The sequence below is a fragment of the Botryllus schlosseri genome, chromosome 5 (assembly GCF_051294905.1).
Source record: "Botryllus schlosseri isolate E-star chromosome 5, Bs_hap1, whole genome shotgun sequence".
Lineage (NCBI taxonomy): Eukaryota > Metazoa > Chordata > Ascidiacea > Stolidobranchia > Styelidae > Botryllus > Botryllus schlosseri.
This window is the reverse complement of record NC_137240.1, coordinates 21,607,945-21,629,933: the sequence shown is the minus strand read 5'-3', so window position 1 is coordinate 21,629,933 and position 21,989 is coordinate 21,607,945. Positions and strand designations below refer to the sequence as shown.

At 41.6% G+C, this 21,989-nt stretch overlaps 1 protein-coding gene across 2 annotated transcripts in view; it reads right to left on the bottom strand.

Moving 5' to 3' along the window:
- Window positions 1–6,240: 6,240 nt before the first annotated feature.
- The window catches only part of LOC145439855 (uncharacterized), a 366,083-nt gene continuing 350,334 nt past the window's right edge, over window positions 6,241–21,989 (bottom strand). Inside the window, exons 2-7 of one of the 2 annotated variants that reach the window (XM_080317508.1) lie at window positions 10,872–11,096; window positions 10,717–10,813; window positions 8,624–8,824; window positions 8,260–8,561; window positions 8,038–8,200; window positions 6,241–7,975 (exon numbers count right to left, since the gene is read on the bottom strand). In XM_080317508.1, the coding sequence (XP_080173634.1) occupies window positions 7,824–7,975; window positions 8,038–8,200; window positions 8,260–8,561; window positions 8,624–8,824; window positions 10,717–10,738 (840 nt within the window). In that variant the 5' untranslated portion in view covers window positions 10,739–10,813; window positions 10,872–11,096 and the 3' untranslated portion in view covers window positions 6,241–7,823. Of the gene's footprint in view, window positions 7,976–8,037; window positions 8,201–8,259; window positions 8,562–8,623; window positions 8,825–10,716; window positions 10,814–10,871; window positions 12,608–21,989 lie in introns of those variants that run through there. The other variant, XM_080317509.1, reaches the window with a different exon arrangement.

Genomic DNA, 21,989 nt, shown 5'->3' with positions numbered 1-21,989 from the left:
TCACATTACGACAATGTCATAAAACCCATGTGGAATGGCTTACTGTATCAGAAAAACCAAGCGTATTGTAGCGAAGCAAGCAATTGCAAAATTATTACTGAGACAAACAGAGAGATGATGAACAGTAAACGATCACAAGATACCATATTCCATGTGTAGTATTACATCAAACAATTCTCTATTATATACTATTCATTTACTCAGGCGCGTAGCCCGGGGGGTCAGGGGTTGAACGCGAAACCAATGTGTGCACAATGTAACGCCACGTCATAACATCCCGTAACTCGGCGCCTATAGCTGTACTGTACAGTACAACATACATCATTCAATAGAACAGCGGCATCTCAATTCGCACGAAACGACGACAGGTGTTTTCTAGACGTTCGGCCACTATTATTTTTTTCAAATGTGCGACTAGAATTAGAACTACTCAATTTTCAAAATCAGCAACTAGAACTACTCTAGAACTACTCAAGAAACCGTTAGTTGGTTGACCTTCAACTAACCTAATGGGTAGTTTGTACAGTCTGAATTATGGTGATATACTTTACGAATAAACTACTCTTCACACAAAATTAACAACCACGAAAACGAATAAACCAACACGCAGGTAAAACACGGGATAATATATGAGTACGGTTACGCAATATAACCATTATCCCCTCTGCGTAATGCAGTGCTCTTCAACCGGGGTTGTCGTACACCCTGGGGTGTACCACAATTTGCAAAGGGTGTACCACTCGGATGGGGTGTACAGGGGTGTACCAGATCCGAATTACAATTAGCCGATGGCTAGCTATCGCAAATGCAGGTTTATGGGTCAGTACAGGTTCACGCACAGGTTAATGAGCAATATGGTACGATGTTATCTCAAGTATAATACTGTACACGGCTTGATTGTGATGTCATAAGCAAATATTTCTCCTATTCATTTGGCCGTCGGTAATAGACCAATGGTTCTGTTTGGTGTTGGAAACTATGCAGTTAACAAACGTGTTCAGCAAGTCATATGTCTTTTAATGATTTTTGAGGAAACCGCCGTGATAGCTCAGACTTCTTGAATCGGTACTTCCACCCGACTAATAAATACCGCAATGCACATAAATGAAGTGACGTAGCCAGCCAGGGTCGAAACAGCTTCCATGTTGAAATCGAAACCCTTTCGTTTTAAAATGCCGATTTTATGTCTAATATTTCTCCATACATTTGCAATGTAGTTGTTGTATGTGGGGTTTATGGTGCTTAACTACTAAGGTCTTGTGCACTAGACCACGTCGAAAATATTATATCCGCAAAAATTAGATTAATCGGGTGGCTAATACGAATTCAATAACAGTCTGAATTGTATATGGACTGGATAATAGGGCCCGTACTGTCATGTCGACATGGTTCCGTCTTGCCGCACTCTTCAAATATTGTCTCTGAGAAGCATATACTGGGCACTCAATCAGAAAGTGTTCGACGGTCTCTTCGGCCATGCACGTGCGACACAGGCCATCTTCGTGGCACTTTATACGATAAAGATGCGAATTCAGCCGACAATGACCCGATTTCAACCTCAGGATTATCGAGGAGTGCCTTCGTGAAAAATTCAGCGGCGCAGGAATTTCTGTGATGGGTGCGTGTATTCTGTAATATGCTGACCCGTCATGTGACGAGTTGAAGTATTCAATCCATTTCTCGCGGCATATGGATGCTATGAACAGACAGTTCGACCGATTCTCCAATGTCATCTGCGTGATCCGTGGATGCAGCCGCTCTTGCTAGTTCGTCAGCCGTTTCATTTTGCCCAATTCCCATGTGGCCAGGGATCCATATCAAATTTGTCTCCACTCCTTTTCTGACGAGATCTGCGCACAACTGAATAATATCATATATTAGTTTGTTATTAGTAGAGCCGGCGGTAATGGCTGTAAGGGCACTTTGACTGTCCGATAGGATGGCGAGTTTTCGAGAACCTAGATTTTCTTTTGCCCAGGTTAAGCCACGCAGAATTGCAACTAATTCGGATGAGAATACTGATGAATATTTACTAAGAGATTCGCTGTGAGAAAACTGAATTTCTTCGACTACGAAGGCTGCACCACATTGATGAATAGTTTTTGACCCATCGGTATATATTTTGACATGGTTCGAGTACATTTCTGTGATGTAACGATTACACTTTGACATGGCAATTGTGGGTAGGTCAGACTTTACATTTCTTGATTTTAAGTGCAAATCTATTCGACAACATATTTCCTGCCATGGCGGGAGAGGAACTACTACTTGGTTCTGTAGATTAATTTGCATGAGATTCGCATTTCTAGTTTTCATATTAAAGGTCATAAATAGCGTCGAGTCCGGGAAAATTTCGTGCCAAGAATCATCAATTACTGTTGCGCACGGGTGGTTCGGCAATGACGCTATAACAGTTCGATAATTGTAGCATGCTTGCAGATGCCTTATTGGTATGGGTGGTTCAGCGCAGTAATGTTGAAGAGCGAAGGCTGGAGTACTCTTCATTGCCCCGTTGCATATCCGTAGAGCGGTATTCTGAATTTTTTGGATCGAATTCATAACATATAAGGGTGAAAACAAATACACTTCGAATCCGTACTCGATTACCGATCGGATCATAGATCTGTAGACCGCTAGCAGGCAAGGCGTGGAGGCACCCCATGTTGTGCCGCTGAGCATACGTAGTAAGTTCATTCTTTTTAGGCATTTTTCGACAACAGCATCTTTGTGCAAACGATAAGTCAGTTTAGAATCGAAAATAATTCCCAAGTATTTACAACTTTTCTTTATTGGTAGTTCTGTCATACCTATTGAAAATTGAACAGGTGGTAGTTTTCTACGTTTAGTGAATATTATTGCAGCAGACTTCTTGACATTGACCCGCAAACCCCATTTTTTACACCATTGATAAAGGTTGATTAACGAGTTCTGCAATTTTGACGAGATTGTCATTACATCTAAGCCAGTTTCCCATAGGCAAGCGTCATCCGCAAATAGATTGATACTAGTATCGATTACATCGGGGAGGTCATTCATCATAACCGTAAAAATTATCGGACTGAGAACACTGCCTTGTGGAATCCCATTATCTAAGGAAAACGAATCGGATAAGCTGTCACCTACCCGAACTTGGAAAGTACGGTTACAGATGAATGAATAAATCCATCTCAGCATGTTACCAGAGATGCCCAGTTTGTGGAGCTTGAAGATGACGCCTTCTCTCCAAACGGTGTCGTAAGCTTTTTCCAAGTCTAGAAAAGCTCCAACTGTAGATCGTTTGTTCCAAATGCCTTTGTAGATATCGTCATGCAGGGCTAAAATACAATCTGTGGTAGAGCGTTTAGTCCTATAGCCGCATTGAACTGGCGAAATCTGTTTTGTACTCTCTAGCCACCAACGTAGTCTATTAGATATCATCCTTTCCATTATTTTACACATATTACTTGTTAGGGATATTGGGCGATAAGAGTCCGGATCACTAGGTTTTTTGTTTCTTTTTAGTAACGGTATGACTGTTGAGTGACGCCAGCTGGCAGGACAGTTTCCATTACTCCACGTAGCGTTGAACGATGAAAGCATACGGTCGAGACAGAGTTCGTCCAGATTGTTGATCATCTGATAACATACGCCGTCTGGTCCCGGAGATGCACTTTTTTTCGCTTTCAGCGCTTTCTTCAATTCCCTCATTGTGAAGGGATTATTCATGTCTGAAGCTTGATCGGTTTGTACCAATATCGGTTGAAGCGTTTCTCTTTCGAATGCTTTCCGTCTGGCCACAGATTCAGAATCGACGTTATCATCGCTACTGAATGAGGCGAATCTACACGCTAATGCATTTGCTTTGTCCTTATTGCTTGTAAGTATGCGAATTCCAGATGTAAGACTACTAATCGTATTCCATGATCTGGATCCGGACATCGATCGGACGGCTCTCCAGACCTTGGATAACTTTGTTGTATTGTTCAGAGATAAGCAAAATGATTCCCAGCTGGACATTTTAGCGGATTGTATCACTCTTCTAGTTTCCGCTCTCTGCTTTTTGAACGCTATAACAAGGTCAATGTGAAACGAGGTCTTCATTTTCAAATAAGCAGCCCGTTTCAGACGGATAGCTCGGGCACACGCTTCATTCCACAAGGGAATGCTACATTTTCTATGTGGTTTTGTGACTGGAATACTGATTCGAGCTGCTGCGATTATTGCTTCTGTGATGTCTTGTATTGTCACGTGCTCTTTATTGCACAACAGAGAGAGATTCCGATTAGCTGACCATCGAAATTCGGACCACTTTGCTTTGTGTATAGCCCAAGATTCACAATGTTGCGCCGTCACATTTGCTGAGATCGAAATATGATTGAAGATCAAAAAATGGTCACTTCCTAGAAGATGATCCGTGACCACTGTCTCAATCTTGTGTCCTATGTCTTTGGAAGCAATTGTTAAATCAAGCAGTGATGTTGCGCCAGCGTCATACGATATGTTTAGTCTTGTTCCTATATTGGTGTTTATGACTACCAAATCTTTGTCGTCTAATACCTCATACAGATGTTTTCCATACCGATTACCATCCTTAGCACCCCACAAGGAGTGGTGTGCATTGAAGTCGCCCACCGCCACGAATTTAGAGTCACAGAAAGAGAAACACGTTTTCATAAGCTGCAGAGAGACTGCTTTATTGGGTGGTATGTAGATATTCATGATGGCGATTTCATCCAACTTTATGAGTTGCGCCTCTATCGGGGAAATATTGGGAACTTCGATTTCGTGGTGGCGTATATTTTCTTTCACGAACAAACAAACTCCCCCGCCGTGGATGTTGCGGTCTTTGCGTATTAAATTAAACCCAGGAATTTTCGGAACATATCGGCTAATCAAGTGTGTTTCCTGTAAGGCTATGATCTCGGGCGCTTCCAACATACAATTTTCGAGAAAATGTTTCAATTCGTTAAGTTTACGATACAAGCCTCGACAGTTCCATTGCACTATATTGAAGATGTCGGTGTATGCTCGAGGACAATGTTGTCACCATGATCATGATCATGTGCGGATTGGTTGTTGGTTCTCTCTTTACCAGCCGATAGATCCATCGGGTTTTCACAGTTCGATGATACCCTCGACATTTCATAGTTTTGAGTCGCCTGATCACCAAAACAATTTTTTGGCACCGATATTCCTAGCTTTTCACCGGCCGATTTTGCAATAATTTCGTCTATGCGTACCTCTTGACCTGCTCCAAAACTGACTATTGTGTTTTTGATGACTTCCGCTATAAAATTGAATAATGATGCCAGAGGGATGGTTACCAGATTGCCATCGGAACTTGGACAAGGACTGCGCGAACTATTTTCATTGGTAGGTGCGACACCAGCACTAGCGTTATGGAATTACTTTGTTCGGCGCTGCCTGCACTACTGACATGGAGTGACTTAGGCAAGGGCGGAAATTCGGTAGGCGAGAAGGGCTGAAGACTTTCAGTATTCTGTTGCTGTGTCTGTCTGGCGCTCCAATAATTGACCCCCGTTTTAGCCATGATTACTTGGATTCTAGCTTCCTGGCGGTATCTCGGGCAGCCCGTGTAACGAGCCGAATGAGACTCTCCACAATTCACACACCATGGATTATTCTCGCATTTATCAGCGTCATGTCGACTCCCACATTTCGCACAACGTTGAGCACTGCGGCAATGCTTCGACTTGTGACCAAATCTGTTACAATTAAAACATCTCACGGGTGGCGGATTGTAAACCCGTGTTCGAAATTGCATGTATCCAATCCTCACTACAGTGGGCAGAATTGTAGACGCGAAACACAGTAAGACCGATTTGTTATATTTAACCTCGTCATCGGATTTGTAAGAGAATCGCCGCACGAATGTGACGTGTTGTTCTGTTAGCGCTTCTCTAATCTCGTCGTCCGACATTTCAAGCGGCACATTCGTTATCACTCCTTTAACCTCAGAAGGTCTGACTACCCAGGTAACACGGCCACTTGGGGACAACAAGGGACCAACGTGGGTCGATAGCAGGTGACCGCGAGGGAAACCACCTGGTAACCACAAAATTGTGGCGGCTATATCTGTCGGTATTAGGTGGGGTACCACGTGGGTGCCCCACGATGCCGGATAGGTGCCACAGCCCGCCGCCGCAATCCACCACTAGCCCTGTCTCCCACTTCTGCACTATCTCATCCACCAATATCATACCCCGAAACCTAATACAACAACATCTATTCACACAGTCATCGGGCGAATCAGTATATTGCAAAATTTATACATTCAGAGAAACTGTACAGTTGGCGATAGTGAGTAGTAACAAATAAACAAAGATGTATGGGTCACGGCAGAGCATTAAACCCTTGTCCTTGTCGTGTTGCACGTTTGGTTGAAAAATTTGAGTGATCCACTCAAGTAATTCGAGGCAGTAATTTGAGGCAGCGATGAAAAAATTATCAAAATTGGCAAGACTTGAAAAAGAAGCAATTACCGCAATCTAGCAAAAGAATACTAAAAGACATGGCAAGAATATGTACAAAGGCAGTGTCACATGAAGCAAGGTAATGCATGATAAAGAAATTGAAAAACCATGTGCAAAAGGCATCACATACAGCAAGGAATAGAATGATAAAAAACATGGCAAGGATATGAACAGAAATCATTTTTATATGAAGCAGTGATCAATTGAAATCGGTTACCGTAGTCACTCAATATGCAAGTCAAACTTGATTACGTCAAGGCATGACATTAATTAAAATCTGAAGAGGCAGCAGGTACGAGATCAGTTTTGGAATGTGAAGAGTTTGCAATGGGTATTGGGCAATTCCTCTTTACCCTCAACAGTGCAAAGATGTTCATTATCAATTTGTGTTCTAGGCCTAGGGAATTTCTGGGTGCGAATAATTTTGAATGCAACACACACATTCCCAAATTTTTCAACTTAACACGTGGACCATTCTAATGGAAGGATAATGTCGTTCTGTGCAAGGCAGATATTAAAACTAACAAGACGAGCCAACTTCAAATTCCCCGATTCAACATAACGATAGACGTATGTTATTAGTTTCACAACAGATACGCAGAATTTCTCAGTGCAAATAAATAAGCATCAACATCGGCTACAGAAAACCATCCAATATATTCAATGTAACATTCGTACATTTGGGAGGTTTCCATCAAGATATGACTCGGCAAGGAAATTACACGACTGCACTCACCTACTCTTTCAGAATTCTTCAATAGGTTTTACCTACTTGCACCACTTACTCAAGCAACTATGTGTAGACTACTCCAACTTCTACTTGAACACTGTGAACAGTTTACGAAAAACTGACAACTTATTCTTTACAATTAGGATTTTGAAAGGTGGCTAGTAGTTTCAGGATAAGTTTGTTTAAACAACAGCACGAAAAAGCCTCTTTATCTATAGTGGACGCATAAATTAGTCATTTTGAATTAGCCTACAGAGATACATATTTCGAAATTAGCCTCCCCGATTAACTGCTAGATTATGGAATCCATTGAAAAAAGTCTACTCTCTGATACTACTCAATTCATTTTGTACTTCCACCTGAAATAGTTTTTACATGTCTTGGAAATTGCTCCTTCCACTTCAAATTTGGTAATGCATAACTCCTACTTGAGCACCTCCGGCAATATTTCAATGTCTTGGTATATCCTGGCACAGAAACGTCCAGAGTGCAATAGCCACACAGCCGAGGTAGCTTGGATTATCATACAATCGGAACACTCTTTGCGTGCTCACAGTTAAATGAAACGATTGATATTATGAATACGCCGCGCTTTTCTGGTTGAAGGTAACCCCAATGCTTCAGATTGTGGCATTGTGGCACTCTTGACTCCTCTTTTGTCCGTACCTTGAACCGCCGGCACGATCTCTGGAGTTCTGAAGCCATTTTCGAATGGAGCTTTCAACGTCCTTTTCGGTGCATTTTTTTGTGGCCAAGTTCATCTTGACTGCAGCTGTTCAAGATAAATCAGTCCATAACTGAATAAAATACTTCAAATTCTATCGAGCAACATACCAAAAACACTATTAAAAATTACTGTATCTTTCAGACAGATTTTGTCATCCTTTCTTCCGAAAACACTGCAGCAATTTGCAAATTCATTTTTCATTAGTCTTGGCATTGTCCGCCTTATGAATTCGTCAGTAGTATTTCCACCAACACCGATAAGAGCCTTCACCTATAAGAAAGTGCAGATTAGTACGCGCCTGCACCTTAATTGGCAGGGGTATTTTTTACAATTTGTTCAAATACTCCAGAATCACTTTTTACAAGCTGATCCATCTGTTTGAGTTCCTCGCCATCTTTAATTGGAAACGCGGCAGGGAGTTCTGTAGGCAGAGACACTTTGAAGTGTGCCAGAATCAAGTCCATGTTTCTTTCTGTTTTGTAAACACTCTTTGACATTTGCTTGATGTCTTGTTGAACGTTAAGGACTTTATGACCCATGGTTTTCAATGTAGCTTTCAATGTAGCTTGCAATCTAGCATCCATGGCTCGCAATGCAACATCCATGCTGGCTTGCAATTGAGCTGATATGCCTGTAAGATAAAAATGATAGTTTTAATTTTTTATATACTGCGGAAATAAAAATCATACACACCGCGACTGTGATTTGGAGTGGATTTGACGGAGGTTGGTATATCCTCACCAATGTCAATTTCACTGTCATCGAGAGATTTATCTGGTTCGCCATCCAAGCAGTCGGGCACGTCCTCCCCAGCGTCTATTTCATCGTCGTCGAGAGAGTGGAGCGATCGATTGCTTTGTCCGTCTATGCTGGTAGGCTTTTTGACTGAGAAACCTAAAATACAGCAAGACTGTAGAAAAAACGAACTATAATTAGATCGTCACCAATTTCGACCGATTACAAATTCATATTTTTCCCATGGTGCCAATATATCTGTCCTAAAATACTTTACTTCATACTAATTTACAAATCAAATTTTGAAAATACTGTCTAGCAATAACTATAATATCCTTCAAGTAAAATAGTTGTCGGCACCGGCGACATTCACAAAATAGATGAGCGAAAAATGACTTTGTGCGACAATTTCGTAGTACGAATGTATCAAGTAGATAACAAGAAATATGGATGATGGCAAATGAGAAAGCGTGTAATCTAATTAATCAGTATCACCACGAATCGGTTTTGAGTGTGACACCATATTGAGTAGCTTTCGTCGCGACAATTGTTTTCTCATTATATCGGTGTTTAAGCTGTATTGCTGCATTTTCCGATTAATGTCACTGGCAAAGCCTTGTTAGAGAAACGAATCAGCGCAGAAATGAATTCCAATTTGCAGGCGTACACCAACACACCCTCCAATTTCGCGCTCCGATTACCTATCATCAAGCTAGCTAGCTCATGAATGGTTTTTTTAAAACGAATATGGGTGCACATAATTTAGATTTCAGAAAAGCAGAACGTATATTTGGGCGCCTGGTCGGCAGAGCAGATCTAGGATGGTGCTTCTCAGCACACGCTATGCGCGTGGCCAGTCGAAAATTAGGGGGATTTGGATTTTTTTCAAATTTACCAATATAGCATCAATTCAATTAGGGTCAAGTACATGTGTAAATGGCGATCATATAATCTCTTCGTACCGGCGATTTTAGGCGTATGATAAGCTTGCCAAAGATTCCGGGAGTGCTGTCAATTAGCGCGTCACTATCTCTGGTGAACAATTAAGTACGCGCGCGTATTACGCAGTCTCGGCTACAGTTTTCGCAAATCAAAATGGCCAAACTTGATTGCACCTATTTCAAACCTTTGTCGTATTTTCAGAACTCGGGACATGATACACATCTTCTGGTCGTTACGTTCAAGTATATTAGTGGGAATCAATTTCGCACGTTAAAGTTTGTTTGCAGCGATTTGATGTCATTCAGTTTCGCGATGTCGCTTTTTACTCAATATGGCATAAAGCAATCACTAATCAGCGTGAACTTGACCGCATTGTCTCGAAACCAGCGAGAGATAGGGGCCAAATCATGCTAGGCCCGATAGTTAGGCCATAGGCCAGCAATGATATCTTTCACTCCAGGTCTATTGCAGATGCTATTGTCTAGGCCAGCGATGATATCGTGCACACCAGGCCGAAGCCGCTAATGCACTATTCAGATACGATTGCGCAGTTAAGCGATGATATAGCGTAAACTGGGCCTATGGCAGATGCGATTGTTGAAGCCTGCTGAACCAGGCTTGATCGAGACGCGATAAATCAGGCTAGCGACGATTGCCACGCGCACGAGAATGAATGACCCTATTTCGCGACCATCTCAGCGGAAGATCATCACAGATTCTTCTCGCTAATTGACAACACGTTTCTCGCAAATCCGCCGCGCGGAACACTGATCACACAATTATTGAATTGCAACTGAATTATAAAATTAGAATGATCATTTCAACATGACGTGGTTTCGCTTTTCAAATAGGAAAGTTCGACCCCCGAAACCCCCGTGTCTACGTGCCTGGCACACGCGCGTATCGAAATCGAAGACGTCTCTAACGAGGACGCATCGATTCGCCTTATTACTAATTACTGGTCACAAATCACTTGGGCGTTTGAGCATTTTGTACGAGGTGGCCGCCACCTCGTAAATATGGTCACGAGGTGGCTGCGCCACGTCGTAAGTCGGCGCCGATGGTTGCAAGCATTGCCTTCCGATTCAATTAACAAAAGATTTACTCACATCCGTTTAGCAGGCAGTCCATCACACGATTCTGAAATCTCTGGATCTGTCTGGTGCAGTGACCGGTCCCTTTTCTTTTCCGCTTCTTCAAACGAAGCTAGAAAATATACAAAAAACGTAAAGATTAGCCTACTCGAAACTTGAAAACAACATACTAGCTTCGGCTATAATTTTGATCGCGTATGATGGCCACTGGCCAGGTCTCTTTAGGATCCGTAAAATTTTTCAGCAGGTTGTTAACTTTGCTTGACAATTTTGCGGGCGGCCAGAAGCACCTCTTTTTTCCCACAACCCATGTCTCTGGTACGAAAGCTGCCGAGTTATCGTAATTAATAAATTCAACAACAAAATATAGTCGTTGTGTCATTATGATTATGGACCTGTTAATGATAACACGAAGTATGAAGTCAGGATCAATACAATATCGGCCTACATATTGTCCCGCACAAAACGGAGGAGAATCTTGACACCAAGCTTGCAAAAACATGATATCAAAATAATCGTTTTTAAAATCTGCACCCCACACTGTGGATGTGGGTTGCGCATTTTTTTGCACATGCAAGTTATAAGATGATAAAGTCATCAAGTTCAAAGCTTTCAAAACAACTCATATTTTAATAATTGGCGTGATCAGATGTAAATGTCTGCGTGGTTTCACACTGGCGTCATTGTGGTATTTGAGTGCTTACATTGCTATGCAATAATCCAAATAATTGATCAGCCGATCTCTACTTATTTCATTACTCACGAGCTCGTGGAAGTTACAATGATAACAGCGAGACAATTCGCCCACCGCCGCCGGTGGCATACAACGAATGCTGTGCAATGTACAAAAAATAAGCGGCAAAACGCATTGCTGCTGAAAAGCAAAACAAAACTGTGGCGCTTGCGCATTTTAGATGGACGCGCCTAGCGTATTAATTCAACTAGGACATTTAAAAAATAGATAATACACCCTAATCGTGCATCGTGAATCCGAAATTATCTAGTTGGGCGTGACGCAAAGATCCGATCGGTGATCGGACTAGGCCTACTTTGCAAATTGTAATATTACGTGTAGAGCAACCCGCTTCTCCGTCTTTTAGGGATACCCACAATCATACACTTAGACTGCCGTGGCCTATCATTGGTGCGAATCCCAATTTATCAACGAGCGCTAAAACAAAATATAAAATATTAAATTTTAGATTTTCGAAACCAATGATCGTATATAGCATTAGGCTGAGATCAGTTTCACTAACTTTACCGCTCGCATTGCGGGTAGGGCTGTTCAACAGCCGCAATGGCGCGCTACAGTATTACCTACTACAGATAAATCTACACACAAATCTGTTTTTGAGGCCAGAGACGAGTGGTGCCTAATATCCGTACGTTCCTGATGACTACACTAATTGCCACTTAATATCCCTTTGACAAACTCAATCTTCATCATCCAAACGAACGATTGATATAATTATCCATACGCATCATCTGAGCTGACATATCTCGCCGCACTGCAATAGTTGTCTTACGCAGACAGTCCACACTCGTGAAGCCGCCATTATTGATTTCAACACACGCCACTCGACTCGCCAAGAATCGCGGCGGTGTCTCTCACATGAGAACTCGCGAGCTTGCATATGATTGGCTCACTTGTCACGACTGAGTGATCCCTGGAGCGACTAGAAGAAGTTTTCTTTCATTGGGAGTCGGGGACTTATTCACAAACATACTCGCAACTGTAAAACATCGCAATTGTGTGAACAATTCGAGTCACTCCCGGCGTGCGTTTTAGTTCACTTTTGTGTCGCATACGGTAAATTTATCTACTATTCAATTCATATAGAGAAAGGATAATGGTCTCCTTCAGTTTATTATTAAAGAATCTCATCATTTCAAATCACCACAAAACTGCGATACAGTGAAAAGATAGGAAGGTGTCTTTGTGACGGAGTCCAAGTCGCAATGTTCCACCGACTATCATTGCGAAATAATAAATCCAATAAGTGTGCCTTACAACGGACGAAAAAATCCTGCTGTGGGAAAAATATAGCTATCGACGGGAAACTTGTGGGTCCAATGTGGGAACGGTGTGAGATATCGACACATCTTCATTGACGAAAATCACAGGCATAAATTATTTATTCACATATATTTGTTGCGTAAAAGACTTCATGAGGTAAAATTAGTAGATATAAACGAGTGCATTTAGTGACGGGATCTATGTGGGCTTAGTGTGGTATTTCCGGGCCTATCATTGACTCTAAATTCCTCTTGGGCTCGATGTGGGTACCATGTTATGAAACCATTTAATTTTATCACCCCATCAAACCACCTAAATACCACGTGGGCACCAAGTGTGCGTGTTACCTGGGTATATGGCGTTCGGTTTTAACCTCGATTGGTGTCGACGTGGTACCTAAATTATCGCAAGCGAGTAATTTCTTGACCTGATCACTGTTCGCGCATTTGACTAGAATGTCCCCCGAAGGCAGTATTCTGATATCACTGTAGTTGCCACCAAGCACTTTGAACAGAGCCTTATTAATAGTTAATGGATTGCATTGCCGCATAGTTTTCTTAACTCCTTTGATGATTACCGAAAGATCACCATTAACTCTATTTGAATCTGAAGCCATTTCCTTCGACGCGGGCCCTTTCAACTCCGAATTTGCGGAACGCTTATGCGCTCCGCCACTTCCTGGCATTTCACGGTTTTATTTAGTATAGCTGCGGTTATTGTTGAATCTATAGTGTCTAGAAACCGATATGACGATAAACTGCAAACACTTCCCTAAACTTTGACTTGTCTTTGCGAATACGGCTGAATCGACGTTACCGATACAGGTACTACGATAATGCGTCCTCTCGCGACGACGATCAACACTCGAATGATGCAATGTAGTATTTTGTTATCAGTGATGCAAATTAGCGACAATAGACTGTGCATAGCGGCATACGATCTGAGGTTACTGACATCTCTTGCAGCCCATGTGTAACTATCGACTGTGTGTGGTGTGGTGGTGCAGGCCTGATACGCAGTAGGCTGGTGCGACTGCTATCGTCGCTGATCTGAATTACCGCTTCTGCAGCAGTAGCTTTACCTACTCTCTCCCCAATACATATCTCCCTACATATCTCTATCAGCTGAAGGATATTGCGCGAAAATTGGTAGGGCCCTAATACATTCTGTGGACCCAGTTCTACCTTTACAAGTCAAGGAAAGGATGGTGTATGCTCGCTTGCACCAAGCGCATAGAAAAAGTATCAACAGCGCAGCGTTTATCTGTGGCGCGGTTGCACATTGCTATTGCCGCGACATCAGCTGATCCCACTCTCGCCGCTCGGCCGCATCCTTGCTCTTGAGCTAGTCTCTCGTTGCGCCAGACAGCATTGTTGCGTCACACTGCCAATCTACTCGACAATGAATAATTTGGGGCTGATTGTGGGGGTTCCAGGGCCATGAGTGGAATAAAATTTATATTTTTGCAAGCAGTACAGCGTCAGCTTTCGATTGATACCCGATTCATCAAATTTAATGCTCGGCAAGTCGGTCAAAAATCACCGTCAAATTGCCTGTAGTCAAATGGAAACTGTGACGTGTACAATTTCATTGAACCGTGCGATTTGCTTGTGTCGACACCATATAGGACACTATGGTATTACACTTGATATAATCGTACCATATTTCTCAATAACCTGTCCGTCAACCTGTACTGAGACATAAACCTGCCTTTGTGATAGCTAGCCATCGGCTCATTATAATTCGGATCTGGTACACCCCTGTACACCCCATCCGAGTGGTACACCCTTTGTAAATTCTGGTACACCCTAGGGTGTACGACAACCCCGGTTGAAGAGCACTGCTATAGAGCATTCTTCTTACATACAGTCATTCATGGTGGACTCCCTGAGGGGGTTCATTGCTGATACCTGAATAAAAATTATAAGGTAACACATCTTCATGAATGTGCCATAAAACTCTATATAACGAGGTTTAACTACATTAGAATACCAAGGATATTTTTTTATGAAAAGCAAGTTATGCGAAATTATTACTAGGGCGATCAAGGAAACGATAAATAGCAAACGCCTACAAGATACTTATTCTACTTATATCAAACAAGACAGAAGTCTGAATTATATCCTAATCATTTACCATACCTCTCGAACGAAGCTTTCCATTTCTACAACATCCTCAAATGGTTGCGGAATGATACCGTATCTTCAATAAGCATTATTCCAGTTCTGTTCTGTGGTTTTCATTGGATATTTGGGGCTGGTTGGCAGACTGTATGGTATCTGCATCAGCAAATTTTCGTTCCTCTTACAATCGTTTTTCATGTCTTTTATTGCGAAATACAGCAAGTGGTGATGGATCCGATATTCAACCGGGAACAGCAATCTTGGCCGAAATGCTCCCGCCATTATCCACTCTTGCTTTAGCTTGAGATCATTTTCTCTGCACCCAATCTACTTGATATATTTTTCTTGAATTTCTCTTAGACATAACTGTAATAGGGCTGGGTAGAATTGAATATCAGTACTTCAATAATACAATTCCGAATCCAAGCATTAATATCTGCAATACCAGCGAGCACGATTTTGAGTAGGGATGTTCAACTTAATCAAATCCTGTCAAAATGCTACCATCATTTCCATTCCCAGTTCTAAACCACAGAACAGTAGCTCTTACTTCATGTTGATCAAGAAATCAAGTTTGATTGCAATAATAGGACGTACTATATATAACAGTATGAGCTGAACTCTAAACAACACCAAACATGCGTCATTGCTATAATATAAGGATTCAATAACCAACCAAGCGCTTTTTCGCTGTGGGCATAAGCCACTTCTGACTAGATAGATAGATAATTATATTTGTGTGTAGCGATTTACGCTTTATACACAGTACGACTATAACACTAACAGTATCATTGACTGACTACGCTAACTAGAACCATTAGTTATAAGTAATCAACGAGGTAAGTGGCGCACAGCAGATTCCCAAATGCTTGTCACGCCGCTGACAGTAAGTTTGAACTTGCCAGACGAAAATTTGAGTCACGAGACGGTGTGCACTGAGCCACTGCGCATGTAGGGAAAAACGCTAATAATCCCATCCACGAAGGCCGCGACGCGACGATCGTTCACAATGGTTAGTGATGTTCAGAGCAGGAACTTTGGTTAAACACCTTTTATGGCGGTACAGTACAGGTACGGTACAGTTTATTACATGCTCGAAATAAAAGTCCGAAAGAAAATATACCATCAAGTCCTCAATACCAGCATATAATTCCGGTCAAGTCAAGTATATAATCCCGATCAAGTCATAAACGAAATACAGATTCATTGTGCGCAGATGCCATTTCTGCCAACCTATTGAGCGCATTCGAGCGAAAAACGCTATAAACGTATCTGACGACGTGACACACGCGAAAAGTTCGTCACATATCTTTGGGAATTGCGAATGTTCACCGCAGGAAGAAACAGTAACGCGACAGCTAGAAAGGCATAGAAATCGTAACGCCTAAAAGCTTGAAATGAAGGCCCGACATGGAATATATTGACCATTCAATGCCAACATGCATAATGCGGTTATACGCCACGTCGCTGAAGAATCACGTCAAGTGACGATTTTCTTTCAAACTATATTCTTGAAATGTTTTGAAATCCTGAAATATGTGCAATTTGTGCATATCAGCGTCAGAGTTGGGGGATTGACTTTTTAGCTGAAACAAAATGGAACTATCCTCACATTGTCCGAACATGATATCCATTGGAATTTCGGTTCGCACTTACAGTGGACTCTCATCCCGAATGTTGATGAGTAAATCTACGATTTTCTTTCGAAATATTTTGAAAGGATGAAATATGTGCACTTATCAGCACAGGAACTTGAGATGTTGACTTTTTAGCTGAAACAACGTGGAAATATCCACACACTGTCAGATTGTGATATCCATCGGACATTTGATTTGGAATTTGAGTGGACTCTCCTAAATGTCGGCCCGGAGGTATGTTCTTGGATATTCGAAAAGGACAGTTCCAAATCTGGATAGCCTAGTATATGCCCCCGTATGTCCAAGCGGACACTCGAACACTCGGACACGGCTCGGACCCGGCTCGGATAGCCCACGGCAATTTGGTGTTTGCTGGGTATTACCATCGCCAAAGCCGTACTACCTAATGAGGAATAGTGAAATTTGGCACAGGAGAATAGCATACTTTGAACAACAACAATAACAAAATGTTTAAACTGAAATCAATTTCAATATTTCTGCTTCGCCAAGCGTCCTTCCGAAATTTTAAATCAGGTCGCGGGACCCAACATATGACCTTGCGGGCCGCGTGTTGGTGACCCCTATTCTAAACCTATAGTTAGCGTACATAGTTTTGACACTAAAACATTCAATGGCCAGGTGTCACATTTTATTATTAAATCACCAACGTACAATGCGCTTACAGAATCCTTGACGTTAGCGAGCTTGTTGAACTACTGGAAGCACATATTCAGCAAGCCGCTGATTTCGTGATTTTGGGAATATTAGTATTCTCGCCGTTCTATTGTTGCTGACACGCCCTCTCTACGGCAGCTACATTTAGACTATTCTTAACGACTTTCCTGTGAGCTTGTTGCAGGCTCATTGCCTTTTTTGTATAAATATTATATAGAATGAGACATGGATACTAGGGTTAGTTCGGATATCAATAATTTTCACTATCCGGATAACGGATATATCCGGATATTTTGGAATTTATCTAACCGGTTAACCGGATAATAACTGCCAAGTGAGACAATCGATTTCATTAGGTCTGCATGTAAAACCGATCGCAAAATCATTACACAGTGTTATTGTAGGGTAGCCTACCTACCTACGCGCGCAGTATGAGCGAATACGAGAAAAACCACGCAAATTTAATGTTCACTGCTTCTGCAATGCCCTCTTTATAAAGCACAGGTGCATCAATTGTGAGATCCTGTAGCCGGGACCGGAATTTTGTAACAAAGAGTCCACGTTCATTGAATGCCTTTTCAGCTTCCACAGAAGGGGGCTGAATAGAAAGCGGCGCCTCGTAAAGAGTCCAAAGGTTGACAGGTCGTACGCCGGAAACTTCAACGGCTTTACATCCTTTTGACCATCCTTATGTTTAGGTTAGGAGTACTAGAAGGACGAATAGCTGATACTGGAATTGATGCCGACATGATACCTCGCTCTAATTCACGTGATCAGGCACGCAGCCAGCCGAAAATGTAGGGGGATTGAAATAAAATCAGGGGGTTTCGGTTTATTTTTTTCGAATTAATCATCAGCGGAAATCAATTACGCTTGCACGCACGCACATTTTTGCGAACATTCGATGTCATTCAGTTTCGCGGTGTCACTCTCAGAATCACTAATTAGAATACACTTAACGGCATATCGTCAACAAGCCATCGAGAGATAGGAGCCAATGCATGATGGGTCCGAGATGGTTAGGCCAGCGATTATATCGTTCGTAGGCCTATTGCAGATGCGATTGTGTAGGTCAAAGATAATATCGTGAGCACCAAGCCAATGAAGATGCGATTGTGCAGGCCATCGATGGAATAGTGTGTACACTGCACATGGCCTATTGCAGATGCGATTCTTCAATCCAGTGGAACTATCGGCTTGTTGAAGACGCGATAAATCAGGCCAGAGACGATAGCCGAACGCGCGGCAATCAATGACCTAATTTAACGATCTTCTCAGCAGGAGATCGCGTCACATTACATTGTGCAATGTGTACAGACGCATCTCGCTAATTGGCAACACGCTTCTCGTTAATCGGCCGCGCCAACACTGAATACGACTTATTGAAGCTTACTAAACCGTGTAAAATGCATTAGCAACGATTCTTTTTTATCCGGTTAACCGGCAGAAAAATATCCGGATATCAGATAGTGAAAATACCTGCGGTTAACCGGTTAACCGTTATCCGGATAATTCAACCCTAATGGATACGCATTATTTCTGAAATTTTCCAAATTATGGACAACCTCACTGACCACAGATCTGGATATTGCCGACTTCGAAATCATAGCAATTGAATGGCCAAGGAAATCTTAGTCCATGATAGATGCTAAACGTTATATATATATTTTTGCCACGTGGAAAAGATTTTGGGTTGGACGAAAATACAAATGATGATACAGGCCTTCGCTAAAGATGTTGTTCCATGCTTGTACTGGAAACGATCCCATGTACACAAGATGTAATGAAGTTGGTGTTGCGGTGCCTGTATAATGTGCTACATCACTCATTGTAATCGTAAATATTTGTTTCACATTGCTTAAGCACTCACGCGAAATCTCTCCGAGCTGGCAAACGTTGTCGACGGTCAGTCAGGAGGAGTGATCGGGATTCTGCAGATAGGTATATAAAACGTATTATATATTTCTAAACTTGAAATGTAGGCCTATATCAAATGCCTAATTCCTAGCTCGTTCTTTTTTTCTCGATAATGTTCAGAACATCCAGTTGAATGCAGCTAAGTCGATCGACATGCCTTCAAATCTGGCAATGAAAGTAAAGGGGTGTTTGAAATCGATGTGTCCAGAGACCAAATGTCGATGTTTACTGTGATCACAGTATAGGTGGCGGCGGATGGACTGTGAGTGTAGATTGCTAGAAAAACACCTCTATTCAATTTACGCACTTCCTTTTCCTTGAAGTAAGACTATATAAATAGCAATTTACGTAGATATCCGGAATGTACGACGAAATCGAAAATAGTATGATCATATCGATGATGTTCAGAATTCCCGACATGATCATGCCGTTTACCTGGCTATTTTCTAGACATTTCAGCGGCGCATGGACGGCAGTGTTGACTTTTATCGAAATCATTCTGAATACGTCAACGGATTTGGGAGTCCTAATGGAGAGTATTGGCTAGATGAGAAAATTGGTATATTCTTGTGACGCATTATTCTACTGGTGAGAATGAAGGAGAAATATCTAAGTCCCCGCTTAAATACGCCCATTTGGTCATATGTAGATACCGCTATTTCAGGATTGGACCGTTTGTACATGATACTAAAAACTGCCGAGACATTCCAATTACGAATCGACATGGAGGATTGGGATGGAGTGAATAAGTTTGCTGAGTATTCGTAAGTACAATACGTTCACTGTATTATTGCACTCACTTGTTATCTCTGTTTACGTATTCCCAGTTTTAGAAACTACTGCCCTAAGCCGTGTTCTAAGCGTCTCGGTCTAGGCAGTGTTTGGGCCATTGCAAGTCAAAACAGTATGCCCATTCATATCAGCTGATTCTTTCTCGAAGGAATGGTATTAATCTGTGTATAGTCCGGAATTCATCTTAGAGAATTCTCTTATCAACAGTCATAACCTTCCATGCCATCAAACTAGACGTTGGGATTGCTAGCATTCTGGTTGCATTTTGTGATTGATGTGATGACGATTTTTGAGTATCATAAATGGGGTCGTGTCTAAAAAGGTTTGAGAACCACTGGCTTCGGGTTTCCCCACAAGATCAAGCTTTACGTGAAGATGGTATTTTGGCTAGACACGTATCTCGCTAGTCCCAATATCGATTCCTTAGTCGCTGAAAATCGTTTCCAGGTATCGTGTACAGCTCACAGTTCAAAATAAAATAAAATTTATGATAATGATCTTTTGTTGTATTTGTAATCCTATATTAAAATATTATTTCTTGTGTGGTCAATATGCCCATCGCCTATGTTAGGTAGCTCACCGTCGTACCGACGTAGAGTTTTAGAACGTTGTTGCCTATTTTTCATCGATATCGAATTCATGCGGCCCGCGGCCTCCACGAAATTTGAAAAGTGGCCCGCGACCCGTTTTGAGTTGACGACGCCTGAATACCGACATTCCTGATTGGAGGTCAATAAATAACAGCATACAACAGTGACCAATACCAATTGGCTCACCCGAAGATGCACCATCATTTATATAACTGACCCTAAATTTTCCCAAGCACCCCCTTCATCAACTCTACCAATAAATCAGTTCACATGGGCTGGGAAAGGAAAAATAATTGATAGTAATTTGTGAAACTACTACTATTAATGACGAAATAGATTCGTGAAACAAAAAAAAATCATTACGTATCGTTACGTATCCCAGTAGCTATTTAGACCACGACCACTCGCGATTTTGGTGCCTATAGTAAGCCGGTATGAAACAGGCAAAGAGGCGTGTGTATTCACTATCAGGACCACAATGGATATACCAAGCAACACAGTGACAGCGCCAACATTATGTTTGGCTTTTTATCTGGAACTTACAATAAGAGCAGATAAGTTTGGCGTATTCAAATTTATAACAAAGTTATTTAGTCCGACTTGATTCAACTTCATATAGCTGCTGATCTCCTTCACACTCATGCTGAGAACATTCTTCAGACAAACACTCTTCACCGAGAGAATCTTCTTCAACTCTTGGTAAAACTTTTGAAGGCAGTGGAATTGTCACATAGCCCATGAGGAATCGGTCGTATTGCACAATTTAAATTGGATATTGAATTTTATGCGGATCTTTGACTTTGAATAAAAAAATATAATCAAAAGTAACAATATTTTCAGTGTCCACGTAGCTCTCTCCAAACCACTGGCACACCAAATGCTAAAGAATTTTGTTTTCAAATGCTTCACAGCCACAATGTCACTTTATCGTTCATTCAGTGTCCTGTGAATTCCTCTTCTTTACATCGCCTAAGCACAGGTGGGTGTTTGATTTCAAAGACTACTCCAATTCGTTTCGACGCCTTCTTATTTTTTCATTGTACCGCAGTCTTGTGATGTTTTCAAACGAAAAAAAAGATTAATAAATTGATACTGATATCAAAAACTAGGCCTGGAATACTTACTTTCATACATACTTATAAAACGTTACTTTTAGTTGTACTTGAGTAGAAATTGACGCCATTACTTCTACTTCTACTTGAGTACCTATGGCAAGTACTTTGACCACCTCTGAAGACGTCATAATGGATATAGCTATGATCCAACAGCAAGGAATACGTCAAAGAACGGGCTGTTTTGAACACTGAAATGCAAAATTTGAAATCACAGATTATAAAAAGTCTTGACGTGAAAGGAAAAAAGCGACTTCCTATTCGTAATCAGCGTACGAAAATTGACTTAATAGTCATGATTTTGGCTGAAAAACAAAAATCATGTCGACCAGTGTAATGTTTGTGAGCTGCAATACAGGCCTCGGCCAAAAGTTTGGAAACTTCAGATATGTATGAATGAACCATACCGTTTACTGCCGCCATGA